The 11,759-nt window shown below is 48.0% G+C and overlaps 1 protein-coding gene across 2 annotated transcripts in view; it reads left to right on the top strand.

The window, feature by feature from the left end:
- The window catches only part of PPM1E (protein phosphatase, Mg2+/Mn2+ dependent 1E), a 60,697-nt gene extending 49,515 nt beyond the window's left edge, over positions 1-11,182 (top strand). For both annotated transcript variants that reach the window (XM_042026377.1, XM_042026378.1), the window contains exons 3-7: positions 3,041-3,240; positions 4,645-4,833; positions 5,344-5,487; positions 5,747-5,840; positions 6,108-11,182. In XM_042026377.1, the coding sequence (XP_041882311.1) occupies positions 3,041-3,240; positions 4,645-4,833; positions 5,344-5,487; positions 5,747-5,840; positions 6,108-7,171 (1,691 nt within the window). In that variant the 3' untranslated portion in view covers positions 7,172-11,182. The remainder of the gene's footprint in view (positions 1-3,040; positions 3,241-4,644; positions 4,834-5,343; positions 5,488-5,746; positions 5,841-6,107) is intronic.
- Positions 11,183-11,759: the final 577 nt, after the last annotated feature.

Consider the following 11,759-nt stretch of genomic DNA (forward strand, 5'->3'; position numbering starts at 1 on the left):
ATAAAAACCCTGCCATTTCAAATAATCTAAGCGATAATTTTCCAAAACAGAACATCAGCTCAAGTGTCATAGAAATGACAGAATGGTTTGGGACATTAAAGATCAAGTCCCACCCCCTGCCATGGGCAGGGACACCTTCCACTATCCCACATTGCTCCAAGCCCCGTCCAACCTGGCCTTGGACACTGCCAGGGATGGGGCAGCCACAGCTTCTCTGGGCACCCTGTGCTCCGTCAGTGCTTCATCAGCCACGGGTGCAAGGTTTGGCCTAGAAAACCCAAACAAAACCAGGGGGAGCAGCAGCTCCATCCTAGAGAACCTTCCCAGGGGAGTCCCTTGAGAAACCTGGGCTGGTGCTGAGAGGAGGTCTGCCCTCAGTGGTAGCATACAGGGAGAGTTTCATGCTTTGGAAGAAAGCAGAGGGAAGTGTGGCAGGTGGTGAAAATGGGATTTCTACATCTTGAAGTTTGATGCTCAGAGTTCGCTGTGCCCTGATGCTGTTCAAGCTGCTGCAGAATGTGAAACCAAGCTGAATTTAGCTGGCTGGCTTTAATATCCAGTTCTGTGTCAGGTTTTTTTATGAACCCAGAAAGATTTTTACTCTGTGTAATACAAGGAGACATTTACCTGATTTGCCTCAAGTTTGAATTTGCTGGAAGATAAAAAAAAAAGCTATTTCAAATTTCCTTAGTGGCACATTTCACTCTGAGAATTGCAACGTGACAAATCATGTCCTGTACTTAGGAGAGTTCTTGGTGTGCTGGTGGAAAGGAAATGAGAAGCTCCATGACAGAAGAATGCAAATCTTAGAAGAAGGAGAACTGGCTGGAGTCCACAAATATAGGATTGCAAGAATAGGGGTCTGTTATATCTGGGGTGACCATGTGTCTTTGAATATCTGAGTCACAGGCCATGACTCTTCTCTTCCAGCTGCACTGGAGAGGAGCAAGAGATTTTCCATGAGAACTGAATGATGTTGGATTTCTTTTTGGAAAGGTCAGGTTAAAGACATTTAGGTTTGGGTTTTTTTTGTGGAGGAAGAGAATCACATGGAAGTTTGCCATTGTTAAGGAGCCACCAAAGAGGATTGATAGCAGGACCATGTGACCTAGTGGTGGTATCAAATATCCAGGAGATGTCACAAAGCAAATCATAATGTCCCATTACCCAGTTGTTCCAGGTTCTAGGAGATGGATCCTAGAGATCTCCAAAGAGATCTAGAGTTCCTGGATTAAGGAAAACCTTGGCTGTTGGTTCTGACCCTTGTCGTCACACTGTCCATGTTTTCAACACAGCTCACGAAATATGGCACTACAAAGCAGGATCTGATTCCCCGTATTCTTTTCATCCTGGTTCAGCCCTGCCATCTTTGGGAGCAGCAATGCCTGGGCTGGATTTGCCACTCACTGTGGTGCAGCTCAGCATTACTTCCAACCTTGGGGATTTGGGAACAGCAGGAGGGAAATGAAATTCTCCGTGACACAACCGCAGTGACAGCTGAGTCAGCTCTGGCTCAGCACGGCAACATTAACAATTGATGAGTAATTTCCAGCTGTGAGGGGGTGGTTTTTATTGTGGTATTTTATTATTCTCCTGTTTTAACCTCACGAGCAGTTACTGATGATGCTGACAGCACGCAGGGTCCCCTGGGAAGGGTGTTAGGATCTCAGCAGGGCCACTGGGTTCACTGCCATCCTCCTGCAGAGGTGCCACAGCCACGTGACTCTGACATGTGCCCACTTCCCTTCACCTCTGCCCACTGGGGAGAAATCGGACAGCAAAATCTGTGGGCTTTCCTCTGGAAAATAGCACTTGGACACATCAGGCTGGATGAGTTCCCTCTTTAAATACATTACCCAAAGAGATTTCTGGTGGCACCAGGGAGAGCAGTACAGGGGGGGTGAGGAACCCCCACACTGTGGCAGTGGTGGGATGAGCCAGCGGTTTGATTTCCACCCCTTGGTTTTAAAGCTGTGTGATCAAGGAGCCAAGACTCCTTTCGGTTATTTATCCAGTGTATTTCCAGCTTAATGCCTCTTGATTGAACCAGCTCATAATCAACAGAGCTGGGACAGTATCTTGTTCCTAAGGGTCTTGGCCCCTTGGTCACTGCAGACCTAGGACAGAAATTAGTAAACGCTGCTTTTAGGCTCTTCACAGAATTCCTGTGAACGGAGAGATGCTGTAACTCTCCCCTCTCCTCCCTGCATGTGAGCCCCTCCTCCTCCAGCAGTGATTGGCACCCCTGGATTGCTGCTGTTTAGCTTTGAAGATCCCTGGCTTTGGTGAGCGATCATGAACAAAGAGATTTGGATGTGTTCAGCTCTGATGCTGACTTCCTGTTTTCCTCTCCTGGATTTCAGAACAAATGTCAAGTGCCTGAGTTTTCATGTTTTAAAATGACAATTTCTCAGGAGTGACAGTTCAGCATTTTCTTAAATGTGAGGCCTTTATGGTTTTCTCATTTGCTCTTGCAGATTTCTCTGACACACCGTTGTCAGGAATATGGGAATAATATGAAATCTGGAAATAGCTAAGAAGGCACCTGTGCACTGCTGAAAGTGCACAAAACATCTTAAAATGACTCTACTAATTCCTGCAGATTTTTTCCACTGTCTTGCCTCAGCTCTGCAGTGCAATGGTGTTTAGAATAGAGAATTTGGTCCAAACCCAGTGTGTCATTGTTATGGAGGGGGGGTTTTGTAGGTGGCACCCTGTGCCATGACAAAGTCCCTGTCAGGGCCACGTGAGGGATCCAATGCTTTTCGTGCCTTTCATTTTCTGTGCTGCTGCAAATGAGTTCCCCAAAGGCATGGGGAAATGTTTAAGTTAAAAAGACAAACAAACAATGAGCTGCTTACTGATGAATGCTGATTATGGTGAGTTTGGCTTCCTCTTTTCATGCATCAGAGCCCAGAATTTCCCTGCTGACATCAACTGCTTGGCTAAAACGGTTTTGTTTCATCTTTATAATGTATGCAAGGGAGAAAACTCTGCCTTTATAACATTCTCAAGGCTTTGTGGTTTGTGCCTTCCCTAGAGATCGAGACAGTGAAGTTGGCCCGTTTAGTTTACAGCAAACTGCACGAGATCTGCAGCAATTGGGTGAAAGATTTCCCTCTGCAGCCCAAGCCCCACCGCTACTACGAGACCTCCATCCACGCCATCAAGAACATGCGCAGGAAGATGGAGGACAAGCACGTCTGCATCCCTGACTTCAACATGCTCTTCAACCTTGAGGTAAGCACAGAGCACGTGGGAGACACAGATTCTATGAGCAGTGGTTTCCATTCTGGGAAACCAGGCAGTTTTCCACTGAAAGGAAGTGAAAGGTGATGGACCTGAGGAGGGTTGGCAGTTGGTGTTGACCAGGTCACCTCACAGTTCTCTGGAAGCCACTTGGCAGCTGGGGGTGGGTCTGCTCTGCTTTTCAACCCTTCCTCCTGGCAGGAAGAAGCCAAAAGCAAAAATAAGGAAAGAAAGTAAAAAAACCCCAAACCAAACCCAAAACTTACAGGACTGTGGGGTGCAGCTCACACACAGTTCTAGCAATGTGAGTAGTTTGGTGGAACTGGGGCCTGTCTTTCCTTCCATTACTCTCTTGATGTGGCCATTGGTCAGACACTCATTCTTGCTCTGCCTTGAGATATAAAACTGGACACTGAGGAATGGGAAATATAAGGAAGTGGCAAGAATTTTACCTTAAGGATTAAATTGCTGCATAATTGCTTCTTTATTACACCCTGTCACTTTAATAACCATCTTCTGCCCCATCCACATTCTTACCTTTAAATGATATTAATGCAAACAGAGGCAGATGTTTCCTTTGCCTGTCAGTTGTCAGCTTTCTTATTCCAATTTGTGTTGGAGCCCATTACCTAAAAATTACAATGTGCAAATATTCCAGTCACTGAGCTGGCTGTCAAGGTTGAATTGGCTCTGTCAGTGGGTTGGTGTTGTGTGTGTGAATAGGCACAGGAGTTTCTGTCTCCTGGTACTGCGTTGTTTCTCTGAGCAGAGATGGGGAAGCTGAGAAAACTGCCTTGAGGATGAGTGATTTTGCTGTATTTGATTTGTGAATGTAATCACAATTTTCTGATGAGAGAGCACATGCAGTTTTTTTAAAACACAGGCATCTAAGATGATATGTTTTAGATTTAAGAAAAAAGAAGAGTGAAAGCAGAGGCTGGCTGGCTTCACATTTTAACTGTACTGGCATTTCATCCCCGGTGGATTCCAATCATGATGTAGACTTCATGCAAACCGTATTGGATGTTATTCTCTCTGTGTGGTTTTCGCAGTCACAAAATCTCCTGCACAATTTGATGAGAATGGCACTTCCTATTTGAGTTGTGTGACTGAGCTGTAACAAATGGGACCTAAGGAGAACTGAGAGCACTGCACAGGGGATTCTGGCAGGGCATCTCTTGCACTTTGCAGGTAGAATTCAACAACAAGGTGCAAATTTCCCATTGATGCAAGTGCAGGTGGTCAGGGTACTTTGCTTTTCCAGTGGAGACGCTGTCTCTAATTGCAATTTAATGAGGACACCACAAATCCCAAGTTCAAAGGTTTAAGACAATCCAGTGAGCTGCTTGCATTGCTTTCCCCTGAGTTTTTTCCTCCCTGTGTTTCCACTGGCAGGACCAAGAAGAACAAGCTTATTTTGCGGTGTTTGATGGTCATGGAGGAGTGGATGCTGCCATCTATGCCTCCATCCACCTGCACGTGAACATGGTCCACCAGGAGATGTTCCAGCACGACCCAGCCGAGGCTCTGTGCCGAGCCTTCCGCGTGACTGACGAGCGCTTTGTGCAGAAGGCAGCCAGGGAGGTGAGGGGCTCCCAAAGCGTTAACCTCTACATTCTGCCTGTGTCAGAGGGGGGCTCCAAGCACAGCCCAGGGTCAGCACAGAGCTGTCCATGCACTGGTCCCCACTGGTGGCTTTCTGTCCATGGCTTCACATCCCATAAAAATGTCAGCTCCTGTTTCTCACAGCATCCAGCTCCTCTTAAGGATGCTGCTGCCATTCCCACACTCACCTGTTGACCAGGCTCAGTCCTTGGGTTCAGTAACACACAGGTGTTCCTGTCAGTGGCAGGAGGCAGCCAGAGCAGTCCCAGCAGTGCCCAGCTCCTGGCAGGTGGGTCCCATGCAGGGATGTCATGGGGAAAATTCGTGCTCAGCCAGGTTGGCTCCAAGGGGCTGTTATTGAGCAGTCGTAGCCGTAGGGAAAGCACTGCCTGTTCCTCCCTGGGAATAGGCTCTGTGCTGCAGTTTCAACGTGTTCTGTCCCCGAGTTAAGTAAGAAAATGCTTTGAAATGGAAATGTATTTTTTCCAGAGCCTGCGCTGTGGAACCACCGGGGTGGTGACTTTCATCCGAGGGAATATGCTGCATGTGGCTTGGCTTGGGGACTCCCAGGTCATGCTCGTGAGGAGAGGCCAAGCTGTGGAACTGATGAAACCTCACAAACCAGATCGAGAGGTGAGAATGGCCTGCCTAAACACCCCTGGGCAGTGACACCACAGGTACCAGCTTTGGGGGAGTGCTGCCATGCCAGGATCTCTTGGAGCAGCAGTGCGTGTTCCACTTAGCCTGCTTTGGATCTGTAAATCCAAACAATGCAAATCCTTTGTCTCATGGGGCCTGCTGTGTCTGTGAAAAACCAAGTACTTACAGGAGAGTTGAGTGTGTGATGCAGCTCTGACTGCTCTGTCCAAACCTCTCTTGTGTTGCTGTTCAGGATGAGAAGAAGCGCATCGAGGCCCTGGGTGGCTGCGTGGTCTGGTTTGGAGCCTGGAGGGTGAACGGGAGCCTCTCTGTCTCCAGAGCTATTGGTGAGTGGGCTTCCATTCCTTTTTGAGACTTTCTTTGCTTTTTAACTATAAAATTTTTATTTTCTAGTCATCAAAATTTGAAATACAGCTGAAGATAGACCTATGAGCAATAACCTCAATTTTTCCCCCTACAGTCTAAGGGAATAATTCCCACATAATTGCTTTAACTTGGGGTAAGAGTCATTGGCTCCACACTGAGTTAATAAAGGGCTGATGGAAGCTGTGGCTGCAAACCCACAGTTGTGTTTCTCTGCTGCTTTTCCACAGGGGATGCTGAGCACAAGCCATACATCTGTGGGGACGCAGACTCTGCCTCCACGGTGCTGGATGGCTCTGAAGACTACCTCATTCTGGCCTGCGACGGCTTCTATGACACAGTCAACCCCGATGAGGCAGTCAAAGTGGTGGCTGACCATCTGAAGGAGAATAATGGTGACAGCAGCATGGTAGCACATAAATTGGTGGCATCTGCTCGGGATGCCGGCTCCAGCGACAACATCACTGTCATTGTGGTGTTTCTCAGGGACATGAACGCGGCGGTCGCAGTCAGCGAGGAGTCGGACTGGACAGAGAACTCTTTCCAAGGTGGGCAAGAAGACAATGGGGAAGACAAGGAGAACCATGGAGACTGCAAACGGCCGTGGCCCCAGCACCAGTGCTCAGCACCTGCAGATTTAGGCTATGAAGGACGAGTGGATTCCTTCACCGACAGAACTAGCTTAAGCATAGGGTCCAGCGTTAACCCCTTGGATGATCAAGGCTATTTAGACCTGACAAAAACAGAAACTAGTACACCTCAGAGTGCCAAATGTCTGCCACCAGTCCAAGTGTTTAGTCCTGGCATACCAAAGAGTGCGGATTCGATCAGCAGCTCCCCGGTGAAGAGCGAGTCCCCGGAGCTCAGCGCGTCCTCGGGCTGCGGACAGAGCGATCCCAGGGAGGACGAGGCCCCTCTGAGCTCGGGTGCTGCAGGGCAGGGCATCTACAGGGTCAGGGGTTTATCCCCCGTCTTCTTTGGGCTGGAAGATGAACTGTTCAAATCCTTGGGAAAACGAGCTGCGTTCCCTCACTTCCGGCTCTGCAACGGGAAGAGGCGGCGAGGAGCCAGGCTCAAACCAAAGTTTCACACGCCGCTCTCGGCTCACGAGCCTTCCCAGGGAGAAGGATCCAGCCTGGCCTTCCCTGCCCGGGGCCGCAGGAGCAGGAGGGCGTTGGCCCGACCCTCCCCGTGGCGGAGGCTGCCCAGCCACGACTCTTACAGCGAGTGTTTGATGCGAAGACAAAGTCGTTGTATACCAGACCCACACCTTCATCAATGCTGTAAAATGTAACCACCCCCTCGTGTTCCCCTGTCAGACTCCCAAAGTAGACATTCCCAAAATAAAACTGGCATCATCAGAAAGCGAAAAAAAAGAGGTGGGCATTTCCGAACTGTACTCCAGTCCCCTGCCAAGCTCAACCCCTGTGTAAATAGATCTAGGAATTAACCAATGTAGTTGTTTCAATCTCTAATAAAGTTTGGTGGTGGTGCCACCCCGAGCAATGCCGCAGCCGCCCGACCACCCGCACACACGAGTGTCCAGCCACATCCAGCAGGGAGAGCCCAGCAGCCACTGCACGTGGACAGACAACGCCAGGGCACGGCCCCTAAACACGCAGAAGGTTGCACCTGCCTGAGAAATGTCTGTGGAGCAATACTCAAAGAACGATCTGGGTTAGAACTGCCAAATTTTTTTAGAGCGGGGGGAAGTTTCCATAGAGTCGAGGTGTGGGGTTTTTCGGTTTTTTGTTTTTCTTTTTGTGTTCTGCTTTCTGTTTATTCCAGGTGAGCGTTAAGATGAATTAGAAAATTGCATCCACTTTTGCAGGTAGATGACTAAAAGCCATACAGGGTTTACCAGGTACCTTAGGAATGGACACACTAAGCTCCTGCTGCTCTGGTCTCAGACTCCCATCGAGGTACAGACTCATAATTTACCTTTTTTTTTTTTCTCATATAATATAAAATGCGGAGTATGAAGAAAATTTTTCTTGCAGTTTTAAAAAAAAATTAATTCCTATGGCTGGAGGTGCAGTGTAGGGAATTTCGTATCTTTCTGGTGCTTTTAGTGGCATTTTTCTCATTTCTCAGTTTAGGAAATTGTTCTCAATGAGTTGAACATGATTGTGCTTAATGCTTTGAGCCAACCTCTTCCCACCTTAACTTCATCTCAGGTCTTAAGAGAACCCAACCCGTGGAGGTGTCCAGTCCCACCCTCTGTCCCTGCACCCGTCCCAGCAGAGATCAGGAGCTGTTGGATGAGCTGTGTGGTTCTGGTGAGGATTCCCAGGTGGCAAAGGCAGCATTTCACATCCAATGGCAGCAGGAAGGATGCAGCACCACGGCTGCCATGGGGTGTGTTCGGGGTGTGTAGGGATGGATGCTGAAGCAATCCAAAGAGGATGGAAAGGCCGAGGATGCAGCAGAGCAGGGGCTGTGCTGGGCCTTCAGCGGAGAGGGTGGAATTCCCTGCCCGGGCAGGGCTCTGCTCTGGCTCCCCCGGGTCCAGGAGGGCCAGGGAGGAACTCAGCTGCCCTTCTTTGCATAAGGAGCGGCCACCAGCCCCTCCCCGCTCCCGAGGTGAGGTCACACCCTCAGGGGAGCCGGTAATTGGGACATAAATAAAGAGCCCGATTCCCATCAGCTCCACTAAGTCCAGATCCTGTTACTACCCTTTGTCACAGGGATGCATTGGGAGGAGTATGAATAAATAAGTCTTCATAGGCACTTAGTGAACAATTCATATCATTTTAGCAGTAACAATAGCAGTATTAGTGTTTAGCTAGAATTTGCAAAGTATTTTAATATTAAGTAGTCAAGAAAATTATTCAACACGACGAGATGGCGAGGCTTGAATTCTGCCAATTTCCGCTGCTTCTCTCTTTGATGCACTATTTTAAAAGCAATCTGATGAACAGCAAAAGGCTTTGTGAGCAACCAGGAGTTGGAGTGTGGCTTTAGATTCCTTTGATCTTTTTCAGACTTTGTTTTAATCTTACGGGATCATTGGCTCTTATCTGCCATCTTATTCTGCCTTAGCTGTTGTCAACGTTCTCTTTAGCTGCAGCTTCTGTTCCAAGTCAGATTTACCGAGGAAATTTGAGAAACCATGAAATGGTAAAATATGCAACCCTGGGGCATCTCTGTGGTGCCTTTGTTTTAAATTATTCACAGTAATAATGACTCATTGAAAGTCCATCTTTAGCTGACTGTCGTGTTCCGGAGAGAAAGGTGGTGTAAGTGCAATTCTTGACGTGAGTAAATTAGAATGCAAACCCGTCACGGATGATAAAACTTCTTCCCAGTCTGCAGGAGCAGTTGAAGAGCACTGGACTGCATGTGTGCTGTTTTGGGAAGGATCTAGCTTTTTTAGGTGTGGATTCATAAATGGTAATTCTGCGACTCATCCCATTTATCTTGCTAGGAGAAAAAAAAATCCACCATCGTAGTTGCAGTGTGGTCAGGTAAAACCATTGTATAGATAGAGCAAGTGTTCATTTCTTCACTAACTGCATATTTATAGAGTAGATAGGAACCATTTGTAAGGTAAGTCCTTTAAAGTTCTATAATATTAAAAGTAGTGGTTATTGGTCTGATTATGCTGCTCTTGATTCTACACACTAGACAAAAAGCAGTGCTTGTGAAATGCAGTGTTTTCTCTTAATGCCACTGGTGATAGGAAGTAGTTCCTTCAGTTCAAACTCCTGTGCCCTTATCTGCTGCTTGCTGACGTAAGCAATAATCCCTCTCTAACGGTATCTAAGTGTTCTGTATCTCGTACCTTGATCGTCTATCTGGTGACAGTGTAAAATATTAGGCTAATAGAGAAGTATCTCATTGTATTTATTAACTGTTGATACTGAGATTCAGTCTGTGACCTGTGTTTTGTATTTTTATCGTGTATCTTAGTGGTGGTGAAAATTTGTACAACGAATCTTTCCAATAAAGAGCTGAAGTATCCCTTTTCCGCGTTCACACAACCCCGCATCCCTCTCGGTCGACGCGGTGACCGTGGTTGCAGAACCAGGAGGTAGCAGTGACAACATGACTTTATTTTTGTTCTGTTTCAGTTGTGGTGGTTTTGAGGAAGGGGCTCAGGGCTGGTTTGCCTGGAGCTGCTCAAAACTCGCTCAGAAGCTCTTCACTGTGAGCACCGCGGGGCTCCCGTGCGGGAGGGGCCGCTGTGCTGTCCCAGCTCTGAGGAATGTGTGCGGTGCAGAGAGCAGAATAGCACCAGAGCAGGGAGCTCTTAACCCATTCCATTTGCACTAGAGGTGGGTGGAAACGCACGTGTGGAACTTTTCTTTACCTAGAAGTGCCATCCATTGTCCTGGCGAGTGAGAACTGTTCCGTAGCTGAGCTGTTGGGTTCGGTGGCGCCGCGGCGCCGAAGGACAGTGGCCAAGCAGACTTTAACTTACACCACGTTGCTGGTGGTGCAGCATCCTAGAAACTCCGCCTGTTTTCGGAGCACTGTGTGTCAGTTGTCCCATGGGCAGATGAGGCACAACGAGTTGTGTGCATAGACATGGCTGCTGTAGTTCAGGTCCACTCTCTCCTCACCAAATCCTCCCGACCCCAAGATTCTGCAGGAATAAAGCAAAATGAGAAAGATTGGTCTAAATTAGGGGCTGTTTTAGCACAATTTCGTCACTCAGCACTTAGTCACATAAACAAAGCCATCCAAGGGGATACTGCAGCTTTGTTCATGTCTGTAATTTAGGGCAATCTTTCTTTAATTCACATCCTCTTTGCGACAGGAACAAAACTTTCTACCCTTGTATCATGTGCAATAATAAGGAAGCATTAACACGACTTTTGATTCCAATGTCCGTGCCCCGCTCCAGCCCTGGCACCCCAGCCATGGCACTGCCCTTGCCAGCGTTAAAGCTAAAGAAAAACAACCCCCACCTGTCAGGGTCTCATACAACCCTTGTCGTGTCCGGTTTTTCCTCTCCTTCCCTCTGGAAGACACCTCGGGACGAGACCAGGGGAGGTGGCTGAGCTCACCCCGAGTGCTGCTGCTCGTGGCCAGCCAGGCGCGTCTCAGCTCCTGGGTGCTCCTGCTGACCTTTCTGTAGTACCTTGTTCATGAAACATGTTCTTTATCAAGTGAATAAATTCAAGCTGAATCATGTACCAGTGTTGGGACTTTTCCATTTGCAATCTTGTTCTACAGTTCACCCGCGAGTTTAGTTCTAACCATGTATTAGTCATCCATATTTTATTTATGAAAGCTGTTTATACAGGAAAAACTGTTGGAGTTTTACCAATATCTTAATAAAACAGTAATTTAAACCATACTCCAGATAGCCTGGTTATTTAAGAGCTAACAAAGGCAGCGAGCAGCTGTGCCTTTACTGTGCTGAAAGGGGGTTTCCGTTGTGGGATATGGATGTGGAATTACTCTGTTGAGCTCTGGCTTCCAGGTGGTTGCCCAGGACCCATTGTGGCCCAGCTCTGCTGTTTCACAGCCCAAAAGGGAGGGGCTGTTACAGCACAGCCCAAGGAGATCAATGTCTTCAAGCCTCTTTTCCCCCCTGTTCTTCACAAACCAACTCTAAAGAAGTTGTCCATAAGGTGAGCAAATCAACAGCTCCCCCCTTGCCCCTCCAACAGCTGGACACGGCCCCGAGTGCAGCCCCTGTGCCTCAGCAGTCATTTCCTTCAGCTTGGGCCTCTCATTGAGAGTAAAGCAGCTGCAAGTGCTGAAGAGGCAGAGCGCCATGATTAACCTAATTAAGCTGTGTGCAGTAATCACCACACAGCCCCAAACACTCACAAGGCACCTCCAGCAGGCTCAGCACTGGAACAGGCTCTGCTTCCTCTGCCGCTGAGAAACATAAATCAACTTTGGGGAAAAACTCCGCATCCTTCTCA

Source organism: Corvus kubaryi, unplaced genomic scaffold (genome assembly GCF_017639235.1).
Source record: "Corvus kubaryi isolate FWS band 111438036 unplaced genomic scaffold, C.kubaryi_AGA036_p1.0 37284, whole genome shotgun sequence".
NCBI classification, from domain to species: Eukaryota; Metazoa; Chordata; class Aves; order Passeriformes; family Corvidae; genus Corvus; species Corvus kubaryi.